Here is a 24,740-nt window from a genome sequence, read left to right on the forward strand (position 1 = left end):
TGTAGTTTGTGTTGTGTGTTCTGGGTCGTGCGTATGTATGTAGTGTGAGGACTGTTGTGTCGATGGCAGGCACCCGGCTTCCTCGCACAACTTTATGTTGTGTGTAGCATCATTTATTGTCGCTTTTGTTGCCTTGTGTGACCCTGCCGCAGTCTCTTAATCTCATCTACTATAGATAGATATTTGGGTGTTTTCATTTTTGGGGGCTGTTATGGATAATGCTTGTACCAGGGGGTGTTACTCAGCCACAACAAAGTATGAAATCTTGCCGTTTGCGACAACTTGGAGGGACCTCGAGAGCGTCACACTCACGGAGTAAGACAGAGGCGCGTGTCGGTGGTCTGTCTCGCGAAGGGAATCTTAATCAGAGCGGCCGCTCCCACTCAGGACGGCCTCGTGGTAGCCGCGGGGGATCGGCCGTGGGCAGGAAGCGTGGAAGTGGTCGGAAGGTACAGACTTTGGTTACAAGAGGAGCGAGGCCCGGGGATGTCCCGCACAGCGGCGCCTGCAGTTGATAATGCCATGTGGTACGTTTGAAAGTTGCCAAGAAAGTAGATCTTAAAAGTTCTCATCGGAAGAAAAACTGATTTGTGAGCGTGTGTTGGTGGATGTTAACTAACCAGGCGACGTACATTTCAGAATATAAACGGGTCCCGACTCCCTGTGTCCCTGAAACTAACATGGGATAAGTCAGCTGTATCTCAGTTAAAAAAAGGAGGAGCCCCCCTTCCCAGCGAGGCGTCACCTGCCCCCCGCGGGCATGTCTTTCTCTCACTTCGTCACGTTGTACTCTCCGGTACCTGAAGCTCTCTTTTCACGAGTGGTCCTTGTCTGCCATCTCCCTTCACGAGCGCGTGAGCTCACTGAAGGCAGGGCCCTTGCCTGTCCTTTGCCCCTGCATGTCCACTGGCTGGAGGAGTGTGGGCAGAGACGTGTAATGGACGATCAGTGCTCGGCTGCGTCTCGTCACGGTGGCCTCGCGGGCTGCTCAGACCGCTGCTGCCCGTGGCTCTGGGCTGCTCCTCAGAGCTCCGAGGGGACCGGGAAGCAAGTGGAAGGATAAGCAACAGCGTCCGTGTTTGAATGGTCTTGTGACCAGAACTTTAACTGTGTACTTTTTTTTTTTTAAGATTTTATTTATTTATTTAACAGAGATCACAAGCAGGCAGAGAGGCAGGCAGAGAGAGGGGGAAGCAGGCTCCCCGCTGAGCAGAGAGCCCGATGCGGGGCTCGATCCCAGGACCCTGAGACCATGACCTGAGCCGAAGGCAGAGGCTTCACCCACTGAGCCACCTAGGCGCCCCTCTTATATACTTTAAAAAGTGTTTTGTTAAAATGCCAACCTAATACACATTGTATTTCATAATGGTTTTACTTTTTCGTTTTATAGAACTAACGCTGAATCCTCCAGAAGGAATTGTGGCAGGTAAGGCACTGCAGTTAACCTCTTTATAATGTACTTCTGATCGCCAGTGCTGCCTTCACAATTAATTGTGGAAATTGTTTTTTCCCCTGCAGGCCCCATGAATGAAGAGAACTTTTTCGAGTGGGAGGCACTGATCATGTAAGTTCGTTACATGTGTTTCTGGTTTTCAGGACTTTCCCAGACAGGGGACCTTTGAATCCCTTCAGTGGCCGTGCGGTGCTTCCAAGTGTCCGTTTCTTCGTGCGTTTCTTTGTGTGTTTCCTGAGTTGAGCTCTTTCTAGTCTGCTCGATTCAGAGCAGAGAACAGTACAGATGTGCATCCTGAGAAGCGGAAATGTTTCCTTAGAGCCAGTGAAAGGTTCAGTCGATGTTGTATTTCTAGAGTTTTATAGTAATTAAGATTTTTTTAAAAAAGATTGTATTTATTTGACAGAGGGCGAGCGAGCAGAGGCAGGGGGAGCAGCAGAGGGAGAAGCCAGCTCCCCACTGAGCAGGGAGCCCAATGCGGGGCTCGATCCCAGGACTCTGGGGTCACATCCTGAGTCCGAGGCGGACACTTAACCAACTAAGCCCCCCAAATGCCGCACAATAATACATTTTGAATGTTGTGTGGCTGCGCTGGCGGTTCTCGCCTTGGGGAGTCCCCAAGAGCCCTCAGCTCTGAGTGGAGATGGGCCCCTCAGGGCCTGAGGGGTTCTGATGCCCTCTCAGGGGCCAGAGTGAGCCTCTGGCCCTACGTGCCTGTGCACCCACATTTCCCTCTTCCTCTCGTCCCCACGGAGCCCCTCGTCTGCTGCCGCCGCTCTCTCCGGGCGCCTCGTCCGGCCTTCCCTGGTCCCTGACCCCCCACGCGGCTTAGTTCTGAGGCCAGCAGTGTGGTTCCTGGCCCTGCCGTGGAAAGCTCATGCGTGGATTTCCCATTTCACTTAGTGATGTTACTTCAGGGGGTCACAAACGGACCCCCAAATCTAGAATGTTCTAGATTCCTAGACCCAGATGCTTTGTTTGCCTTCTTCCTACTTTATGTGGGCAGTTTCTGCATTCCTGTCCTGTCTGAGACCTGCTGTATTTTCAGCAGAACGTGCTTCAGTAATGTTTGTGAAGTTGTGAGGTGGTCCCCGGCCTCTCCGTTCTCTCTATAGGAAGATGAGATGCCTCAGTCAGTTGGCAGGTGCTGGGGCTGGATTTTGTTGGGTTGAGGAGTGCTTCGTGGGAGGGGCACGGGCAGCCAGGCCTTCAGACACCGTCCCCACCCCTTGGGGGTCTGCCCAGGGCCAGCGTCAGATTAGCTCTTCGTGCTTTCCGTGCTTGAGGAGCACTGATAGTGTCCCTGGAGGTTAGAGTAACGTATGGAAATTGATGACAAGAACGAGGGTTTTTGATAAAGCAAAATATTTTCGACTGTCCAGAGAAAATACAGCATGCATGCCGTCTGATGGCTTGGGCCTGTGATGCCCGCTGTTCTTCCCGTGCTGAAATGTTCCCGGCACGAGGAGGTCTTTGCAGTCTGTACTTCTGTCTCATCTTGTGTCTTTTGTCCCCTGAAGCAATTACCATGGGATGGCGGGGGTCCAGCTCTGCAGTGTCCCGCGTCTGCTGGAGCATGGCACTGGCTGCTGTGTCCGCCGCAGAGCCTTTTTTTTTTTTTTAAGGAAACAGCGGATTATATCATTGCAACTTGAGTGATAGCCCTGCTTTTCCACTTGCTGTATGCTGTGCGTTCTCTCCGTGTTCACGCGGGCAACTGTGCATGCCACCTGGCCGCGAGCCTGTGGGAGGGACACGGGGCTTTGGGAAGGCTTGAGTGCAGAGGGGAGTGGCCCCTGGCAGGTCTGGCAGCTCGCAGGGCAGGGGCTCGTGCCTGTCGGCAGGCTTAGGTAGAAGCCCTCTAAGGGACAAGGGAGCCTTCCGGTGTGACTTCTAAAGTGTTGGGGTGACTAAGCCTGCTAGGGTAACTGTTACTAATTTTAGATAAACACTATAATAGTGAACCAGTATTTTGAAAACACGGTAATAATGAGATGCAAAGGCAACAAAAGCAGAAATCAAGAAGCAGGACAACGTCCATCTGGAAAGCTTCTGCTCAGCGCAGGAAGCCATCGACAGGACGAAAAGGCCGCCTACAGGATGGGAGAAGAGGTTTGTGGTCCCGTGCCTGTGGTGTCTCCAAAATACATGAAGACCTGGCAGAACTCAACTCCAAAAATTTAAATCATCTGATTTAACAACGGGCCGAGGACCTGAATAGATGCTTTTCTGAAGGCACACAGATGGCTGACGGGTGCGTGGAAAGGAGCTCGGCATCACTCGGGGTCCCGGGAGCGCACATCAGAACCCCTTGGCATCACTCGGGGTCCCGGGAGTGCGCATCAGAACCCCAGGGAGGTGCCACCTTGCACCAGTCAGCGCGGGTGTCACACAAAAAGACCAGAAATGACAGGTGCTGGCGAGGCTGCGGAGTGAGGGGAGCCGCGTCACCCTGCTGGTGGGAGTGCCAGTTGCTGCACCCGCTCCGGAAAACTGTGTGGGGCGTCCCCAAAACTGAAACAGACTGTAGTACTGAGCCTTTACCCAGAGACCACGCAAACCCTGGCTCAGAAAGCCGTCAGCATCTCCGTGTTCCCGGCAGCATTATTTACAGCAGCCAAGACCTGGAAGCAGCCAAAGTTGTTCTCCAGTGATGGACGAGTGGACAGAACAGGCAGTGTGTGTACACACGCATGTACGCGCACACACACAGGATAGCAACCTTAAAAAGGAAGGAAATCTTGCCATTGGTAAAAACGTGGATGGACCTTGAGGATATTATACTAAGTGAGATGAGTCAGAGGAAGAGAAATACCATACGATCTCACAGGTGGGATCTGAAAACCCCCAAACCCCGAAACTCAGAGAACAGATGGGTGCTGGAGGGCCGGAGTGGGGGGGGAACGGTGAAATGGGCAAAGGAGGACAAAAGCCCAAACTTGCAGCTGCAGAATAACTCTGTCCCGGCAGTGTAAGGGGCAGCGTGGTGACCAGGGTTGGTGACACCGCTGCAGGTAAATGAGAGTCCTCCAGACAGTGAATCTGCAAGTCCTCATCGCAAGAAGGAACAGTTTGTAACTTCGTACGGTGATGGGTGTTCACTCGATTGACAGTGGTCGTCCTATAGGTCTCCAGAGCGTGGCCCTGCTGTCCCGCTCCCAGGACGTAGACCGTAGTGTGTTAGTTATGCCTCAGCTTCAACCTCAACTTCAAAAAAAGTAAGAGCTTTTCAGGTTTCTTCAGCACGTTTATATCTGAATAAGGCTGTTGCGTTAGCATGGAATTCCCCTGCTTCAGGATTTGGTGAGCCTGTGGGTCTTGGTCCTGTTCCAGACCCTTTTACAAACAAGAGGCCGTTTACAAATGTACTTTAAACACCTATTAGGGAATTAGCTGTCGTCCCATTGATCGGCCTCACGCTGCCGTTTTCGCAGACACCTGGCTGAGTTTCACTCCTTAGTGATAGGTTTTCTTTTCTCTCTTTTGTTCTTTGATTGTCTCCGGAGTTTCTGTGGTGCCCCAGTGTTTCTGAAACCATGCGTGCCCCGTTTCCAGGGGGGCACGGGGTCTCACCCACAGGGCCCCCGTCTCTCCTCGGCTGTGCAGTGAGGGTGCTTGGGCCACAGGTACAAAGGTTATGGGGGGACCCCATGTGTGCCCCCAAGAGGAGGAGGCGGAGGGTGTACGATGTGAGCGCAGCAGATCAGTGCACAGGAGGGGCACGGAGAATGAAACTGCCACAGCCTCCTCTCGGAGGATACGTAGAAGGCCGCTCTGGGACGCCCGGCTGGCCCCAGCAGAAGGGCGTGTGACTCTTGATGTTGGGGTCTTGAGTTGGAGCCCCACATGGGTGCAGAGATGACTTAAATAGAACCTTTAAGAAAACTGGTGGAAGGTAAGTCTGCTGGCTCCCGGCTGGGCATACGCTGGAGTCTGAGCCGCGGCCCGGAAGACGACCAGGCCCCCCAGCAGACGGGGAGCTGTGGGGCCAGCGGGCTGGGGGCCAGCGGAGCTTAATGCCCTCGTGCCTGCCGCTCTGCGCTCGATGGAGCAAAACAGACCGGCGCACCGTCCGCATGGGGAGGTGGTGTCCCGTTCGGCCTCTTCTGGCTCCAGAGTCTGGCCCGTGCGGCCTCGTCGCGCTGTGCTGCGGGCCGGCTCTGTGTCCTCCGGGGCTGGAAGAGGGGGGAAGGCCTTGGGGACCTCACTGCCCTGTTCTGTGCTTCCCCAGGGCTCTCGGAGCGGCGGCCGTGAGCCGTCTCCCTTCTCCGCCCCTCACTCTCGCCTGTGCTTGGCGCCCTCCCCGCTGCCTTGTGGGTGTGCGGGGTGCTCACCGGGGACGTGTTTGACTTCTCTGAACTCACCGTGCAGAGGGTCTCTGGGGATGTGCCCGCTGCCCCTTGGTCTTGGTGGCCTGCACAACTGTTGCCCATTAACTGGACTCCGCTTGTTGAGTCTTTATATATTTTGGATACAAATCCTTTGTCTGATATGGATTTTCAGCAGTTTCTTTCTTTTCAGCAGTTTCTTTCCTTTATGGACCAGGCTTTTGGTGTCGCACAGCTCAAGGTCCCAGAGGTTTTCTTCTGTGTTTTCTATTCGTAGCTCTTACGTTTACATTTCATGTCCTTGGACCATTGGGGGTTCTCTTTGGAGACAGCATTCGGGAGGGCCCAGCTTCAGTCACCGGCACGGGGCTGCACACTTGCCTTGGCCGTCCCACAGACATCAGCCGACCACACGCGCGCGGGTTTCTGTCTGACTCTGAGTTTCGCTCCGTTGATCTGGGCCTGTCCTCCCGTCGTCACAGTCTTGGTTCCTGTAGCTTTGGAGGAGGTTTTGGAATTGGAAAGTGCGAGTCCTGTCGTTCTGTTCTCCTTCCTCCAGATTCTTTTGCCTCTTCCTGGGTCCCTCGCATTTCCCTCTGAATCTTAGGATCGGCGTGTCGGTGTCCGCAGCGAAGCCAGCAGGGGTTTCCACGGGGACGGTGTGGGGTTGGTCCAAGGACGGCTGCCGCCTGCACAGCCTCGAGGGCTCTCTCACAGGCCACTTCATTAGGTCTCTTCAAATTCTTGTCAATCGTGCTGAGATATATTTTTAAATAATTTTTTTATTATTTAAGGATTTTTATTTATTTATTGGACAGACAGAGATCACAAGTAGGCAGAGAGGCAGGCAGAGAGGAAGGGAAGCAGGCTCCCCCCTGAGCAGAGAGCCCGATGCGGGGCTCGATCCCAGGACCCTGAGATCATGACCTGAGCCAAAGGCAAACGCTTAATCCGCTGAGCCACGCAGGCGCCCCACCATGATACATTTTTAATTTGAAAAAACCCGGTTTTGCCGACAAAGGTGTGTGAGTCGATGAGCAGAGACGAGCTTGGAGAGTAACGAGACCTCCCTGTGTTAGCCTTGGGGAGGTGAGTCCGGAGGGGCGTGGAGGGGAGCGTTTTGTTATTTTATACACCTCCTGGATTTGCGTATTTTCCAACACGTACTCTTCTAGTCAAAGTCCGTTCATGTCGTGAAGGTTGGTGTTTGTCAGAACCGACTGGGAAGTTCTCGGAATGATAGGCTCATTGAGTTCAAGTATAGGTCAGTTATGTTTGATTCAGTTTTCAGGGGTGTGTGTATCACAGAAAACCCCGAATCAGAGGATGCCTGCAGCCTCTGTATGGACTGGTTCAGGCTGAGAACACTCTGTGCTGTGCCGCACTCTCCCGAAGCACGGGACGTCTGTCCTGTCTTCCTCCCATGGCTCTCGGCCGGGTCCCGCACGTTGGGACGATCCGGGCGCACGGAGCGCGACAAGTGAAGGACAAGGCAGCTAAGCCGGTGCCCAGCCGGCTGTGTCCGCCCGCTCCTTGCCCCGGAGCCCTCAGCCCCAGCCCCCGGGAGCCCGTGCCGTCTTTCCTGCCAGGCCGTGGGCTCCTGCCGCCCGGAGAGTGGCCTGGGGGGCCTCGTGAGGCTGCCGCCCCTGCCGTCCTGGTGGGGCCTGGAGCCCAGTGGCCGGAGGGAGTGAAGGCCAGTAGTCGCGGCAGAGCCGGCCACCCTCCGCCCGGGTGAGCGGGGGCTCCACTGAGGGGCAGTGATGGCAGGAGGGGTGACAGCAGCCCCCGGCCCGGCCCACGAGCCGCGTGCTCTGGGGGTTCTGCAGCGCCAGGGCGGCGATGGCAATGACCGCTGTCTCGGAGCGGCCTTCTTCCTCTCCCGCCGCGGGGGCTCCTGACCCGGGAGAGCGCCTTCTCCCTCAGCAGCGCAGCTGCAATTAGGCACTTGCGAGTGGTTTACGGTGTCCGTGACCTACAGCCTTGTCGTCTGTGTGTCTGAGACCATCGTCCGGGTGCTGTGCGGGCTTGGAAAGGACCGCCGGCTTCCGCGCTGCTGCAGCCGCAGTGATACGCAGGCCGCGGGCCGAGAACATTCCCGGCGGCCGCCGGCTCACTCCCATGCAGATGCCCAGGGCGCACGGCAACGCCACGGTCTCTGCGGCCTCCAGCGCGCAGCTGGAGGCGCCTCGTGTCCCGGAGGTGCGGTCTCCGCGGGGAAGGGAGAGCCGTTGCCCACTGCGGTTCAGGGTGGAGGGACTAAGGGAGCACCGGTGCCGCTCTCAGGGACTCGGCGTGAGCGCGCATTTTCGGCGGCTCAGGGCGCACGGTGGGCCGGGCAGTGGACCTTCTAGAAGGGAGAGCGTGGCTCATCAGTGGCCGTGGCTGGTCAGGGCTCAGCTTCAGGCCGCAAGTGTGGCCTTCCCAGCGTCCGCTCAGCCGGTCGTTCCCCGCTGTCTGGCGGCCGGCCGGAGCGGCTGGGAAGGAGGCTCCCTTCACAGTGCAGAGCACGGTGGGACAGTTCCCTCGGACGCTCGCCTCAGGGACGGAGAGCCCCTGCCTCTGAGCTCTGGAACAGTGCAGACCATTGTTTTAGTGGACAGATGGAGGATAATTTACTGGCTTGGAAGACTTTGTATGTTTTAGATGAGTTTGTTTCCTTTCTTCTTAAACTTTATTTTATCTGAGCATTTTTGAGATGAGGCCTTTAGTGAGAGAGAAGAGAGGCTTTCTGGAGTACGGCACCAAGGTTCGTCCAAAAATAACACTGGTTACGTCTCTCGGTCGCGGTTCAGGAGTTGACGCGACAGCATTTTCCAGAGTCAGCAGGCCTGCTGGGCACGGCCCCTGCCTGCTTGTCCCAGCCTCAGGGCGTCCTGGAAGACAGGGAAACCCTCCTTTCAAACCAGTAGCGAACTAGGGCATTTGAAAACAGCTTTGATAAGTAAGAAGAGGGAGCCCTGAGGGAAATGTTTGCTCTTGCTTCTGAGGCTACGGGGCACCAAGGGGATTTTTTTTTTTAAGTCTTAAAGAAAGCCCTGTTATGAGAAACAAAGAACTTACTAGAGCGTTGAGCAAATACCATTTGGCTTGTTCCAAAACACCACCCAGACTTTTTTTCTCCTCTGACTCGGCTGTGCCCACGACGCGGGGGCCCCGGGGAGCGTTCCTGACGGATGCTGGAGGGGTGCCTGTGCCGCTGGCCTCCCGGGAGTCATGCTGGGCGCCTCGCTCCGACCTGGATGCCTTTGGCCTGGCGGCTGCGCTCTGTGGTCACCGGCCTCCCCAGCTTTGCCGACCTGGGGGGGAGCGGAGCTCGCTGGGGACCTGCGGAGGGAGGGCGGGGAGCAGGGGCGGTCGCCATCCGCCCACAGAGGAACAGGCGTCCAGGATGGGAAGCGCAGGGCGGGCCTCAGACCGCCTTGCCCGGCCCGCTGGCCGCTGCTGGTGGCAGCGCTCGCTCCCTGTGCCGTGGCGGCCCCTTCTTCAGGACGGGCGCCCTGCCCGCCGCTTGTCCCTCTTCATGTGGCTTCCCCAGTCCTGGTTTCCCGCCAAGGCTGTGGGCGCCGTTGGGACACTCACACCTGCATCACAAAGTAGTTATTCACTGTGGTTTCCCCCCAAAGTAGCAAAGGCACAGTTCTCAAAATCAAGGTCGGTCTCTTAAAGAGGAAAAACAAACGGGCGCCCGCCCCTGAACACTTCTCGCCGTGTCTCGCTGTGGCTGGTTTGCTGCGGCCCCTTCCTCCTGGGACGTGATCTGGGCGTCCGCGGCAGGCGCTGTCGAAAGCCCCAGGCAGCTTCACAAGGGACAGGAAAGCCCTCTGTCCCGTGTCCTTTTGAATTTTTTCTTTTTCCTTTAATTGTGGACGTGAACATCATTGATACTGCTTGCAAGTTTATATTATTATTTTGCTGCATCAGAATAGTCTCATTGATTTGAAACAAATTCATACTTTGAGAAAATGATTTTTTTAAGGATTTTATTTATTTATTTATTAAGATTTTATTTATTTACTTGACAGAGATCACAAGTAGGCAGAGAGGCAGGCAGAGAGAGGAAGGGAAGCGGGCTCCCTGCCAAGCAGAGAGCACGACGCGGGACTCGATCCTAGGACCCTGGGATCATGACCCGAGCAGAAGGCAGAGGTTTAACCCACTGAGCCACCCAGGTGCCCTGAGAAAATGATTTTTAAACAATGAAGGTTGTCTCGGAATAAATCTATTTCAGCTGTTTTTTTCCTGTGCCGCGTCTGGTTTTCATCTGGAAAGGGAGCCTGTCTCCGGTGTGCAGCGGCCCCTGCAGTGGCCTGGGTCTCGGGCTCCTGGGGTGGTGTGTTCGCAGAGCTGCTGGTTCGTACCCTGGCTCAGCGGGACAGTCCCTCCTAGGGGGCAGCTCTGCTCTCACGGAGGCGGTCATATGAGCGACCCTGATGCACGCCCATAAGGGAGGGCTCTTACTAGCTGCTGCCGTTGTGGCCCACATGGGGTCCCGGATATTGTTAACTCACACGTATTGTGTTGGGGTTTGACAGGACTCAGCAGTGGTTTCGTCCACCTCTGCCACTCTCCTGTGATGGGGACGGAAGCCCCGGCAGACAGGCCCGCAGGTGCCCCGTGACACTGCACTCCGGGGGGCGCTGGCCCGGCTGTGCCGCGCGTGTGCACACCCGGCTCCTGCAGGAGCTGCATCCGTGGTCACGGGGTGCTCCGTACCTCTTTCTTGAGGGTGACAAAATCGTTTCTTGGGCACTTTTAAAAATTTCAAAATAGCCTTTGAAATAACAACTCTTAACCCTCATTTAATATGATGGTGTGTGTCTACAGTGTACCTTTATCACGTGAGACGACAGCGTGCACACAGCAAACAGACGCCCCCAGGCCTGCTGGCAGCTCTCTCCTCCGATCCCGTATTTTGGGGAGGCTCTGCCGCCCACGCTTACCTCCATTAGTGCAGACACTGTACCTGTAATTCGGTGTTTGCGCTTGTCCCTAAGTCGAACCAGATTGCCGTGGGACGAGGAGGCGATGCGTCCCTGCTCAGAAGTACCGGTTCGCCGTTACCTTCACGTAGCCTCCCCGTGCGCGCTCGTGAAGCAGTAGAAATCTCCCAGCTTCTTGCTAGTGTGGCGGGCCCTGGGAAACGTACTTGAGCGTCTCTGCCCTTTCTGTCCCCCAGGGGCCCAGAAGACACCTGCTTTGAGTTCGGGGTCTTTCCTGCCATCCTGAGCTTCCCACTGGATTACCCGTTAAGTCCCCCAAAGATGAGATTTACCTGCGAGATGTTTCATCCCAACAGTAAGTGCCGTGGGGCGTGGGTCCGACAGGAGGCGCGGGGCTGCGGGCGGGGTCGCAGAGCCCTGGAGCTGTAACCCGTGTGTTAAACCACAGCCACCTCCTCGTGGGGGTGGTGACATCAGTTGAAAGTGTGACGCAGATGGTGAATGTGGACCTGATGCTGGGCGCCCTCTGACCTGTTGGCTCCTTCTCCCGGCGGGCCGGTCGGAGACGCTGGGTGCGCGCAGTGCGGCTCTGGCCCCCGCCCGCCGTGGGCTCTGACAGTGGGGACCAGCCAGAGCAGCCCAGGTTTTCAACAGCCCAGCCACGCTAGACTGTACCTCCGAGTACTATACAGATACTTTCAGTGACTGGAGTAAAATTTAATGATCTAGAACGGAAGTTGTGTGTCGAATGAGGAAGGCAGGTTCTGTGTCCTCCTTGTTACAGTTCACTGGTCTGGAAAACACTTCGTGTGTAAGTGCGCAGAACTGGGAACATGGCTCAAAAATGTTGAAAGTGATTCTCTTTCAGTAACGGCATCTTTTTTGGTTTTTGTAAATCTTTTTTCTAAAATAAACATGTATTTTGAAGGGGGGGAATTCTTTCATTAGTTACATTTATGGATTTAAGTTGGGAAAGTGTCCAGTGGTAGGAATTGGATTCCTGAATAGCTCTGGTTTTTCCTTTTTCCTTTACAAGACACGGTCGTAGAGAAGAGTGTCTGTAGTACGTATAGTATAGTAAGGAAATACATTTTTAAGGATCATGTTTAGGATAATATTCCTTTTCATAAAATTTTTTGAAAGATTTATTTATTTGATAGAGAAGGAGAAAGAGAACAAGCAGAGGGAGAAGGAGAAGCAGGGAGCCCAGCGTGGGGCTCGATCCCAGGCCCCTGAGATCATGACCTGAGCTGAAGACAGACGCTTCACCCACAGAGCCTCCCAGCCGCCCCTAGGATAATGTTCCTTTTTTATAAATGATTATTGCCACTAAGATCATGATCTTAATGGTTGTGGAGAATAAAAGCGAGTAAGATGCCCTGTTTTGTAGAAATGAAGTATTTTCTCATTTGAGTATTCCTTATTTTCCTGTACTTTTCTGCATATGAAATAGCTCAAACCTCATTTAATCCACGGGAGTGTTTATAGAACTTGCCAAGCCTTTGACACCCCTTGGCTTAATAGCAAACGAACCCACCTCGCAGTTCTCCCCTAGCCTGGGCACCTCCACGGGGTCGGGGGAGGCCTGCCCAGACCCCCACCCCTGCCAGAGGGGCTCAGGATCGTGTCCCCCTGTGGGACTGGCCATGCAGACCCTCATTTGGAGCGTCTCGCGTCCTGCTGATGTTACGTGTGGGTCATTAGCTCCCTCCTCAGACAGACTGTTTCGGATTTTTCTTTTCTCACACTGATGCAGTTCTGTGTGTGCGGTAAGTGCTCAGAAGCCCCGTTCTTTCGAGAAGGCTGGCTATGAGGTGGCCACGGTCGAGGTGGGGTGGCACATGTGTGTGGGCGTCCTTCAAGCCATTCCGGTGTCTCAGTGGTTGGGGCTTCTGCGCTCACGAGGAAGGAGAGTTACATACATTTATCCTGAATTGTCTGTCGTTTCTGTTATTATAACCTACAGCCTTAACAGTTTACAGTGGAGCTGTCTTGGGTACACGTCGAACCGCCTGAGGCTCTCCCGTGTGAGAGAGAAGCGGCGGGCGCTGCAGGGTCCTTGGTAGCATCAGTCACACACTGGAAACAGAGACGCGTTTGTCTCGACCCAGAGCACACGGGTCTGGTTCCTGATGCTGTTGGTGGCCGTGACTTCGACGGGACACCGCGGACCTCCGGGGCACAGATGACGGGCTGTGTGTTAGAGGGAGGCCCAGGAGAAGTCAGGGCACCTTTTTCCTTCTAGAAGTCTCTGTAATCCTGGTTGCCTTCATCCTGGCACCGAGGATGTAGATTTCCACGTCCAGCTGGTTCCAGGGTTTCATGGGGGCGTTGGAAAATCTTAGAAATCAGCTCTGACAGTTACTGTAATCCTCGTTACAAGAGTTATTTTGGTGAACTAGTTCTCTGCCAGGTTCCCCATCATTAGTTAGTGCGTTCAGACGCACTGCTGACAAATCCAGATCCCCGTGGAGGTGGAGCTGTGGGGGGTGTCTGGGGCCGGGCAGGCGGCCTGGAGCCTGGTCGGCGAGCGCGGGCCCAGCCGGCCGGGTGCACCAGGGTGCGGCGCTTGGGGCCTCGGGCTCTGCCGCAGCCGCGCGAGCAGCTGGCTCTCTGTGTCCGCGCCGCTGCCTGCCTTGCTGCCCGCGGTCCCCGTTCTCTCGGCTCACCTGCTGTGTCCTCACCCCCCAGTCTACCCTGACGGCAGAGTCTGCATTTCCATCCTGCACGCCCCGGGCGACGACCCCATGGGCTACGAGAGCAGCGCTGAGCGCTGGAGCCCCGTGCAGAGCGTGGAGAAGATCCTGCTGTCGGTGGTGAGCATGCTGGCAGGTAAGGCCGCCCCGGGGGGCGGGGGGGGCCGGGGGGCGCAGATGTCTCCGTCCTCCTGTGTCCTCCTCCTCTGTTCCTCTGTCACAGTCGTGTCTGTTCGTGCTTCATCCACATATGCCGTTTCTGCTTTTTCACGGAATTACTGGTATACACTCTTCGTGATTATGAGTCTGTACGTTGGCCAGAGTGAGCCGCGCTCCGGTCCTCAGGGATCGCGCTCGTGGAGCCGGTGATTCCCGGGGCACCTGCCGTGTGGCCGACACTGGGTCCTGAGGTGTCCAGCGCAGTGTGTCCTAGACCCCAGCCGTAAGCCTGCTTTCTGAGGGGATTTTCCAGATCCGCCAGTGGCGGCCGGTCACTGAACATCCCGAGCTGGACACACAGGGGCTGTCGGGCCGGCCCCGGGGACTGTCCTGCAGAGGAGGTACTAAGCTAAGGGGGCGGGAGAGGCATTTGGAATGAGGCCTGTGGCTCGTGTGGGGCACCACCAGCACCGGCTGCGGCTCCAGCTCAGCCAGGGACATGAGGCCGTGCAGCCGCACCTCGGCAAGACTGTCCGTGTGGCAGGGAGCCTGTCGGCCAAGTGTTGCAGTAGGCTGGGGGACGAGGACTTCTGCAGGCCGAGGACCGCTGTGGGGCCACAAGAACGGGTTGCATATGGGAGACAGGCTCGCTGGTGTGCACGGTGGCTCCTGTGTCTCTGACCTCAGCACCGGGGGAGAGGGTTGCCGTCTCCACAACAGGAGCCCGCAGAGTTGGGAGAAGGGTCTGGTGTGGGGGTGTCCATCCCTGGTGACCGCTGGGCCGAGGCCCGCTGTGCAGGTGAGGCTGAGCTCACGTCTGGATGAGACGGTGGCTGAGGGGCAGGACAAAGGGCATGAGAAAGGGCACGAGGAGGGGGGTGCTCAGGGAACGTAGGGGCGATAGCCCCGACGACCAGGAAGGAAAGACGTGGAGGAGTGGGAGGCGCAGGGGGAGGCTTGGGGGGCCTCAGTGGCCCTTCGGGCGGCGCGAAGGTGAGGACGTCCAGTGTCCGTGCGTGTGCGAGTGTGAGGGCCGAGGCACTCCCTTCCCTGCACACGCTGACAGGGCACCAGAGGAGAGGCGGTGGGTCGGCGGTCTGCGAATGGCAGCTTAAGTCGCACCGTGACAGTTTTGCTATAAATTCTTCTTTTTTTTTTTAATATTTTATTTATTTATTTGACGGAGAGAGATCACAAGTAGGCAGAGAGGCAGAGAGAGAGAGAGGGTGGGGGGGGGAGCAGGCTCCCCGCTGAGCAGAGAGTCCGATGCGGGACTCGATCCCAGGACCCTGGTATCATGACCTGAGCCAAAGGCAGAGGCTTAACCCACTGAGCCACCCAGGCGCCCTATAAATTCTTTTCTTAAAAGGTTTTATTTACTTACTTATCTGTTTATTTTGGAGAGCAAGGTGGGGCGGGCGGGGGGAGTCCCAGGCTGACGGTTAAAAGGTTTTCACATAGGGCGGCTTGTGGCTCAGGCGGTTGTTTGGTTGTTTCGGTTGTTTCGGCGCCTGATCGCCTCTCAGGTCTTGATCTCAGGATTGTGAGCTCGAGCCGGGGTTGGGCTCCGCACTGGCCGTGGAGCTTGCTGGAAAAAAAAGAGAGAATGTTTTAATGTATTTCCGACATGCTGCCGTTAGAGTACGTGCTCTGTGCTCTGGGCTACTTTCTCAGCTCGGTTCCCCCCCCAGCTCGGCTGCGGCCCCACTCGGCGCCCTCCGTCCTGGCCTGCTTTGAGAGGAGGCTGCAGCCCTTGGTCCTCTTGTGAGCCTTGGTCCTCTGTCTGGGCCTTGGGTTCCTGCTGTCACCGGTGCTGGGTGGGGAGCCGGGCTGGCCCCGTCCGTGCTCGTATGCTCCCTGCCGTCGGGCCTACTCAGGAGTCCCCTGAACACACCCCCTCCTCGAGGCCTGCGGGACCCCAAGTCCTTTGCTTCCTGCTCTCCCGTCGCCCACTTTGCAGTCCCAAGTTTGAAACGATGTGTGTGTGGACGGTCCTGTCTGTAGTGCCCTGGGGGGGTGCGCTCCGCACACGCGGTCCCCTGCACTGGACCTCACGCCCAGGACCTGCTGAGGAAGGGCTTCTTGAATAAACGGGAGGAAGAAGCCATCGTGGTTGGAGGGACAGAGACGGGGTGGCCACAGAGGGACGCAAGGCTGGGCAGGAGGGAGGGACCACGGTCCTGCTCTCAATTGGCCTCTTGGCTGTCTTTTCTGCTCCCATCCAGTGCTTCCCACTGTTCTGGCTCCCTGTGCCGTGGGCCCTGCTCCTGGCCTGCTCTGGGCCTCTGCCTCCCTGCCTTGCTGCCTCTGTGTGTGTGTCCTGATCTGTCTGGGGCACCTTTTGGAGTCAGGTGTGCCCCGGGGCCAGGCGTCAACCTCGCCTTGGCCTGGGGCAGGAGCTGGGTGGACATCTAGTCGGAGGAGTGGGGCCCAGCGTGTCCAGAGCAAGATAGAGCGTTTGTCTTCAAGACGCTCGGGACGTAGGGATCGCGAGGGTGGGTCTTCCTGCCACACGTGCGGGTCCCTGACTTCGTGCTGCCTCCCAGCCCCCCTTGGTGGGTCTGTCCGAGAGCTGCCTTTCTCCGCTAGCGTGTGTCTCTGGGACCCGGCTCCGGAAGGACGCGTGGAGGGTGTAAGCGGGACGGAAGACGTCGGCCGGCCCTTGCTGTCCAGAGCGCCTTTCCCACGGCGCGTGTCTCGTCTCTTGCAGAGCCCAACGACGAGAGTGGGGCCAACGTGGACGCTTCTAAGATGTGGCGGGACGACCGGGAGCAGTTCTGCCGGGTGGCCAGGCAGCTGGCGCAGAAGTCCCTGGGGCTCTGAGGCCCGTCCTCGCGCCCGCGCACACACGGCGCCCGGCCGCGGCCCGGCTGTCTCTGCTGCACGCACAGTGACAGTGACACTCCGTGCTGGTACCAAAAAAGGCGAGCTTGCAGAACCGCAGCATGTCCTGTTTCCCTACCTTTCCCGCTCCGGACAGGCTTCTTTGCTGACATTATGCTGTATGTGGGACGATGACAGCCGGACGCAGTGTCCCGTGTTGCCGGCCTGGCGCTCTGCGGAGGTGGTGACAGCCGTCCCCACCCCTCTCCCGGCCGGGGTGCACACACGCAGGCTGTGGCTTCCCGTCTGTCGCATCGGTGGGGGCGATGAACCAGTAATGGTCCTTCGAGGAAACGGGGCCTCGCAGCCCGAGCGGCGGCCGGCAGGAGGGCTCTGTGGGCCCGGCCGGGGACGCCACTTGGTTGCAGTGCTTCATAGTCCTTCCTGCCTGTTTCCTTATAATCTCGTTACATCATTTTTGTTTGTCGTGTGTTACAAACTATCACACTTAGAGATACTTTCAGGAAATAAATACTTTTTAAAAACACGGATTGATGAGAAATGGGGTGCGTCAAAGAGGTTTACTGCTGGTTGTGAGGACGGACGCTGTCTTCCCGGTCGTGCTTCGATCTGTGTCCTCGCTGACTTGCGCGTCCTTAGGGCAGGAACACGCGGCCCCGTGTAGACACCGGAGCTCTGAGCTTCGGCATGTGCGGCCGCAGCGGGAGCCTAACACGGAGACGGACTTGTCCTTTGCAGCGTGGCGTGGGAAGGGAACGCTCACCCTCGTGAGTGCTGGGCGCAGAGGCATGCCTTATCCCTGACCTTGGGCGCCGCCCGTTGGGCAGCATGGTGTGCGGGGGGTGGGGTGGGGGGGGTGTCCCTCTCCCCAGGCCCCAGCGTGGGGGCAGGGCACTTAGCTGTGGTCTGTGATCTCGCTGCAGCCCTGGAGCCCGCCAGCCTGGGTGGCCCAGCAGCGCCGTGCCAGGGCTCCGTGAACAAGCAGCAACAGATGTGTCGCAGAATCGGATGCCTGGCCGGTTTCAGACACGTTAAATTTAAGTAGGAATCTCTATTTTTGAAATAAGGAACCGTCTTTAAGACAAACAGTAGGTCACACTTTCCGTTATCCTAAGGAAACCCGGTTTTTTCTCTCTCGGGGGAACCGTCGTCACATTGACGTTCAGTACAAGCACTTGTACCTGGAAGGGCACCAGAAAGGAGAGGTGCTGTCCCCAAGTGGGACTTGTAGGCCCCTCCCGCAGAGGGGAGGAGGGCTTTGTGCCGGCAGGACTCCGAGGAGTCTAGAGAAGGAAGAAGGGTGGGCTCTTTGCAAACGAAGTATTTTTACTCACTTGTATTTATTAAGTGGAAACAAAGAGTCTCATGTCCTTGCTCTGTGATGCCGTTTAATTACTATGTTACAAATAAAGTTCTCTATTTTCCCCCAGTCCACATAGTATTTGTCCTTGCTGAATTTTATGTAATCCTGCAAAAACCCAGGGCCGGTTGCATCCAGGGCTCGCGGTGGAGGCCCCCAGCCGAGGGTTGCACAGCAGGAGCCGTCGGGGGGGGGTCACTTTACCCCCAGGCCCAAGTGTGCTTCAGCAAGCTGCTCTCTCCTCGCTCCTGTGCTCTGCCCGCCACGCCCTCTCCCTGCGGGGCCCTGTCCCCACAGCGGCCCTGCTGTGGCCGGCCTCTCCTCGGAGCGCAGCCCCCCACACCGTTCGGGGCTGTGGGGAGCGGCCGGCCGATGTGGCGGCCACACGGTTCTGCAGGTGTCGGAAGGCGGGCGACTCCGGCGGGACTCTGAGGCGACGGGTGCCGTTGGGCGGCCTCAGCGGCTGGTTCTTTCCCGTGAGCTCGAGGTGGCGCCCGTGCCTGCTCGGGGACATGTGATGGGCTTGATTCTGTGCTGGGGCTTTTCTGGGAGCTGCCGCCTCACTGGTGGCCGGAGGACGGGCCATGCCCTTCACAGGTTGAGGAGTCGGGGTCGCGCCCCCCCCCCCCGGTGCAGCCCAGCGCAGCCAGGCTCGTGGACCCTGGGTACCAGCCGTGTACCCCACGTCCTCCGTTCCTGTGGCAACACGAGCCTTGCTCTGGTGCTAGCAGAGCTGACCTGTGGGCACGCCCTGGCCCTCCCCTCCCCTTGGAAGTTCTCTGCACCCCCCGCCCCCGCGGTGGGCCTGCCCCTCTCCCCTCTGCTCCCCTTTCACCTGCTTCCGGGGGCGGGACCCTGTAGGTCCCCACCACCTCCCACCTGCCTTCCCCTGAGAGGCTGATACTCCTGCTGGGGGGGGCGGTCAGCGCCGCCTCCCCATAGATGGTGTGTGCGGGCGTGTGTGTGTGTGTGTGCGGGGGGGGGGGGCAGTGGCGCTGCTGGCAGAGGCCGGCCGGCCAGCCTGGGGACATAGGGGACTCACAGTGGTCTTCTGCCCTCACTTTCCTTTTTGACTCCGTGTATCCCTTCACGGAGGGCCGCTGCAGGGGAAAGGAACCCGTGTGGAGAAGAGCGTAGAACGCATAGACTTGCTGGGAAGGGTCTCGCGGCGCGGGGAGGTGTGGCTGGCCCTCTCGGCCCCTCCCACTGTTACGTCTGTGGACGCACAGGCCATGGAAGCCCTGCTCTAGCTGCAGACATGGGGCCTTTCCGTGGCTCTCCGCTTCTCCTCCCCAGAGCCCCAGGCTGTCCTGGTGCTGGTCCTCTGGGGGAGGGGGCAGGGGGCTCAGCATCTCCACGGGAGCCCCACCAGGCCAGGGCATCAGGACCCCGCTCAGAAGGGAGCTCAGCACTTGGGGCTGGGGGGTTCCTGAGGGGCACTGGATGTCTGCTGAGGGGGGCTCATAGCTGGGGGGAGGCCGTGGGGCTGCGCTGTCCGTCTCTGCTGCTGCTGCCCTAACCGCTGACCTGTGCTCCGCAGGCCTGTGTGCTCCCTGTGGCAGGTGCCAAACCCCTGCATCGAGCCAGCCTGGGGGTGGCTCCCAGTGGCCCCAGGTGTGAGGTCGCTGCTCCCCCAGTGCAGGGGGCTGTGCTTCAGGGCTGTGGGACCAGCCTGCCTCCTCCAGGGGCGGGAGCAGGGCCCGTGGGCCTCAGAGGGGCTGTGCTCCACTGGGTGGGGGTCACAGACCCAGAAGCCACTGGGGTGGTGGGACGGGCTTGTCCACATGGGCAGTGGGGCGGGCTGCCCCTCGGGCCCCCTCGGCGAGCTGTGCGTGGGAGCGTGTGGACGGCAGCGACCTCGTGCGCCCGCCTGGGTCCCCGGCCTCCCTGTTGGTGCCGCCGGGAAGTGGTGCTGACAGGTCCCTTTCGTGTGTGTGTGTGTGTGTGTGTGTGCGCACGCATGTGTGCATATGCGTGCAGACCCACCGTTCTGGCAGAGGACCTGACGTTGGAACCCGTTCAGATGGAAACGAGAGAGAGGGACTGTCTTGTGCTAACGGCTCTTTGAAATCCTGGGAAATGCGCTCCGGGAGCTGGAACCACATGAAAGAGCCGCGGCTTCGGGGCAGAGCCGGCGTGGGGTTCTCACGGGGCTCCCCCGCCTGGACCGGCTCCCGCCTGGTGCAGCGGCCACGTGGGGTGCCGGGCGCCCCGTCCCTCCAGCCCCACCCTGGGCGCTGCCCCGCCCAGCATGTCCCCCGTCTTCACTAAGAACGCACCTCTGCGTACCTGCCCGTGGCACTCACGGGTGCCCTCAGTCAGCAGGCTTCCCCGCGTGTGTGGACCCGTGCATCTGCACTCGCGTGTGCATGCGCCGCTCCTGCCAGGTGCGAGGCCGTGTGGCTTCAGGGCCTGCCTGAGCAGCGGGCACCTGACCCGCCAGCACTTTGCGGGAAGTGCCGGGTCTGCAGGGATGGTAGACACGGGGCTGAGGGCAGAGCGGGAGCCGGCCCCCTGCGGGGTGCCCACTCAGCGGGGACCCAGAGCCGCAGAGCCGGCTGGGCCGCTGCCGGAGGACGTCGCTCTCACTCCACGGCGGCAGCTGGGACACGTGTGGCGAGAACACAACCCCTGACACCAGTGTCCTTTTGGCACATCCCTCGGGAGCCTGCCCGTGGAGACCGCGGGCCAGGGGAGATGCTGCGGCCCCCGAAGGCCTGGGGAGCTGGGTTCCTGACTGTGTGGTGGGGGCAGGGCTGAGGGGTGCTTAGGGGCTGTGCCTCTGCGGTGCGCAGGCCACTCAGCCGGCAGCGCCCTCCCTGCACCCTCCCTGCACCCTCCCTGCACCCTGCAGTCTGCCCTCTGCCTGCCGTGCTCTGCCCCGGGGCCCGGCTCTGTGCTGCCATGGACAGCGCCCCTGGGAAGGGATCCGTGGCACCTGTGGCCTCACGTTCCCATCGCTGGGCCTCACAGTCCTTGTCCCCCGCCCAGAGACACGTGCCTGCTCTCTGCCCCTGTGCTTGCCGTCAGCGAGGTGGTGGGGCCCGCACGCTCGCCGTCCCTGCTCTGCGCTGGCTGTTAGAGCGGACCCGCGTTACTGGCAGAATTCCACAAACGTAGGACAAAGACCCAAACCCTGGTCCAGACGTGGCCTCGCCGGTGCAGGTGTCTCTGGCCGTGTCTCGGGCTGTTGGGCGGCGCACTCGCAGGCACTCGGAGGGGAGGGGATGTCGCGTTCTGCCGTTCTTCCTCTGGTGGGTCGGGTCCGGGGAGGGACATGGAAGTCAGTGCCGTCCCATTTCCCGCCCGGTCTTCCCCCTTTACAGATGACCTTTAAAGGGTGTTTCCCAGTAGTGTTTGGCATTAGACCATCCTCTATGAACCCACACCGCTTGGGGGTTTCACCCAGACCTGGAGCTCAGGACTATCTGAAGAGGCGGAGAGCCCGTGGCGGACGCGTCGCCGTGGCCGTGTGCGCCCCTCGGAGCTGCTCTGCGGGGCAGGCAGGCCTCACCTCTGTGCTCCGCCAGGGAGCCCACGGAGGGTGCGCCGGTGAGCGCTGGGGGAAGGCTCGGGTCTCCGTGGCAGGGCCAGTGAGGGGGCCACTAGGGCCATGGCAGTGCAGCAGGGGTGTGCCCTGTCTCCGTGTTCTCAGATTCACTATTTGGGTTGCTCAGTTGTGCTGCAGAGTGAGGGTGGGTGTGAGGAGACCAGGGAGAGGGAGCTGGAGGGCAGGACAGGCCTGCACGCTGCCGTGTGTGCACTTTCACGTCTGCGTGTCTGGAAACCCGTGCGGGGGCCGCCCCTCCACGTGCTGGACCAGGGACGCGGCAGGCTGCCTGCAGCTGGCCCGCCGGCCGCCCCATGCCCGCCGCCCCGTGCCCGCCGCCCCCGCGCCCGGGCTGGCGTCCAGTCCACAGATAGGACCTGCTTACCGCGCCGAGCTTGGCCCTTGTGGACCGCCTTCGAGTGCTTTCATGCGCCATCGGGAGAATGATTAAAAAGCCATTAACCTGAATTTAGCCTGATTGTCCCAATAAATGGGCCCCATGAATCACGTACAGTGCACCAGCCTGCACACGCTTGAGCTCCGGGCGAGCGCCACCACGGGGGAGACAGCTGCCCCCCCGCCAGTGGGCTTGTGGGGGGCCCAAGGGCGCCTGCACTCTGGGGAGGGAGATCCTCTGGGGCAGGACCCGGGGGGTTTGCAGGATTTGGCCTTGGTAGGCACACGTGCTGCTGTGCACGTCTCCAGACCGCGTGTGACTGTGGTTAGCCAGGGCGTGCCTGGGGCCATGCGGAGGCTCCCCCAAACCCCTGGGCTCTTCTTGCCAATGTGGGCAGTGCATGGGGTCCCTGCCCCGTGGGACCTCACGGACCCGCTGGTGGAGCCCCCTCCCCTCCATGCAGCTCTCCCGGGAGATAGCAGCGGGCTGGAGCAAGCCCACGAGGGAGGCCACTGCCGGGGCCACGCACAGAAACTACAAAAGCCATGCTAAGTCATTCAGACTTTCTGCCCCCGTCTTGAGCATGAGGCTCCGCGTTCCTGAGCCTGACGGCTCCGAGCCAGAGGCTCGTGGTTTAGCTGAGGTTGAGGGTTCTGCGTCGCGGGCGAGGCTGCGTGTGGAGACGGACGTCGGTGGTTTGCGCCTCGTTCCTGTCTGTGTCCGTGCGATTGCTGTTCCGTACCTTACTGCAGCCGAGTCATGAACTCCGTCACGCGACACTTTCATTAATGTCTGTTAACAGTGTTGGTCTAAAATATCTTTAAAAACTGTATGTCCAGAGTGTCAGAGCGTATAGAATGTGAATGCATTACCATAAAATACGGAAATTAAAGTGAAATATATTTTGGTGTTTACAAAAAATGACCTGCTGAGGTATTTAAGTGTATATATGGAAATGAAAAATGCAGGTTATAGTTAATTTGTAAAATACAAATGAATATAGAATCTAAATAAAAATTACGAAAATCAAGCTTTTTTTTTTTTTGTTTAAAGATTTTACTTATTTATTTGACAGACAGAGATCACAAGCAAGCAGAGAGAGAGGAGGAAGCAGGCTCACTGCTGAGTAGAGAGCCGGATGTGGGGCTCAATCCCAGGACCCTGAGATCATGACCTGAGCTGAAGACAGAGGCTTTAACCCACTGAGCCACCCAGTCGCCCCTAAAATCAAGCTTTTAGAAGCTTTTGCAGCTCAGCCTTATCGCGGGTGCCGTAAAGGGACATTTGTGATCTGAACAGTCCCATGTGCGGATGCCACCAGCTGCCGTGAGCTGTTCTGTGCCCACATCCGCACGATGCTTCAGGGGGTGAGATGCCCCCGCCCCGGACCACCAGAGGCCCATGGCAGGTCCCACACCAGTTCCCCCAGCTAGAGCGCTGGGCAGGGCCCAAACACAGCGACCCGGCACTGCCTCGTCCCCTGTGTACGTCCCTCCACCAGGTGGCTCGGACAAGGGCTGGTGGCCCCAGGACCTGGATGGATGGTGGAGAAGGCGGTAGAGAGCCGCGCCAGGTGGGAGCAGATCCCGGTGACGGGGTCCTGTCACAGCCTGGAGGCAGCAGCGGTCCCCTGGGGCCTGGCACTAGGGACATGGCCTCTCTGGGCTGGAGGGATCGGGGCACAGCGGTGCCCACACCTGAGGATTAGGCCACGGCTCCCCTCCTGAGCCCTCCCTCACCGGGCCCCTCCCCTACGCCAGAGCTGTGGGCACACCTTGGAATTGGGGTGCCTTCAGGCAGGAATCTACCAGCCAAGATTCTGCTTAGCTGTATTTTTTTTTTAAACTTTTTACTAGTTTCCTTTCAAATTTTTAAGATGCATGTAACAAATACAGCTCTTTGGATCCCCCTCCTGTCCCTGGTCTCCTTTTGCCCGTGAGGTCAGATGTACGTGTCAGGCAGACTAGCTCTTCCTGAAAGCAGTGGGGCGGGGTCCCTGTGGTCGGGACCCCAGTGCCCTGCATCCCCGAGGCCTCCGTGGGGACGGGTCGGGGCTGTGGCTGGGGGCCGTCAGCAGGTACATGTGACCTCCCACCTCTTCGCAAGCACAGCAAGGCTGCTGGCTCTCCAGGTGTGGGACGGTTCTGTGTGAGGTCTGGGTAGGCTCCACGGCTTCTGCCCTGTTGTCTCTGCTGGTTCTCAGGCGGAACCCCTCCCCACGGGCACAGGTTTTCCTCCAGTGAGTGTTTACCTTTGCTTCCCTGGGTGGGGGGCCGCCCCCCCCCCGTTCCTGCTGAGCTAGCCTGTTGTGCCCGTGTTAGTGTGTTTGGGTTTGGATCTGTTCGGTACCCATCACCCAGAGGACAGGGCCACACGCCTGCCATGCTTGCGGACCCCCGGCACGGGCTCAGCCGCCCTGCGCAGCCCCGGGCTGGGATCAACCCCCGCAGGGGAGCGGGGCTGCGCTGTGGTTGCCAGCTTCCAGGGCACAGGACCCAGGAGATGCCATCATGGTGGCTCTGGGACATGCCTTCTGTCCTGAGCCCTTGGGGGCAGGCAGGGGTCCTCCCGTCGGGGTTCTTGCCTCCTCCTCCCGCCGGCCTCAGGTGCCACAGGGAGGCTTCTCCAGTCCCGTGTGCATCGCCGCTCTGCTGGGCGTCAGGCCTGGTCAGCCTCTCCCAGCCCCCCGCCTGCATGGCTCCTGGGGCGCTGACCCCGGGACCCCTCTCCTTCCAGGTGTCCCGCTGCTCCTCTGTCCCCCTGCCGGAGCCCCTCCTCCCGCTGCCCCCTCACGTGGGCTTCCTTGGGGTTCTGCCGTGGCGTCCCTCGCGCTCAGCCTCCCCCAAATATGAGGAGGGAGCAGCCCCCGTGGGCTCCCGGCCGCCTTGCCCCCCACGCGCCCCACATGCTCCAAACACCGCACGCTCCCTGCTCTGCTGTCCGTCGTCAGGACCATAGCCACAGCCTCCAATTTAAACAGTGAGAAGAGTTTTAAAGTTCTAAATGCAAAGTC

General features: G+C 58.9%; 1 protein-coding gene across 2 annotated transcripts in view; it reads left to right on the top strand.

Annotated features, from left to right (window-relative positions):
- UBE2G2 (ubiquitin conjugating enzyme E2 G2) overlaps positions 1–17,849 on the top strand; it is a 33,462-nt gene extending 15,613 nt beyond the window's left edge. For both annotated transcript variants that reach the window (XM_044250840.1, XM_044250841.1), the window contains 5 exons: positions 1,391–1,426; positions 1,519–1,564; positions 10,958–11,076; positions 13,413–13,553; positions 16,287–17,849. In XM_044250840.1, the coding sequence (XP_044106775.1) occupies positions 1,391–1,426; positions 1,519–1,564; positions 10,958–11,076; positions 13,413–13,553; positions 16,287–16,399 (455 nt within the window). In that variant the 3' untranslated portion in view covers positions 16,400–17,849. The remainder of the gene's footprint in view (positions 1–1,390; positions 1,427–1,518; positions 1,565–10,957; positions 11,077–13,412; positions 13,554–16,286) is intronic.
- The last annotated feature ends 6,891 nt before the right edge of the window (positions 17,850–24,740 follow it).

The sequence above is a fragment of the Neovison vison genome, chromosome 6 (assembly GCF_020171115.1).
Source record: "Neovison vison isolate M4711 chromosome 6, ASM_NN_V1, whole genome shotgun sequence".
Taxonomy (NCBI): Eukaryota; Metazoa; Chordata; class Mammalia; order Carnivora; family Mustelidae; genus Neogale; species Neogale vison.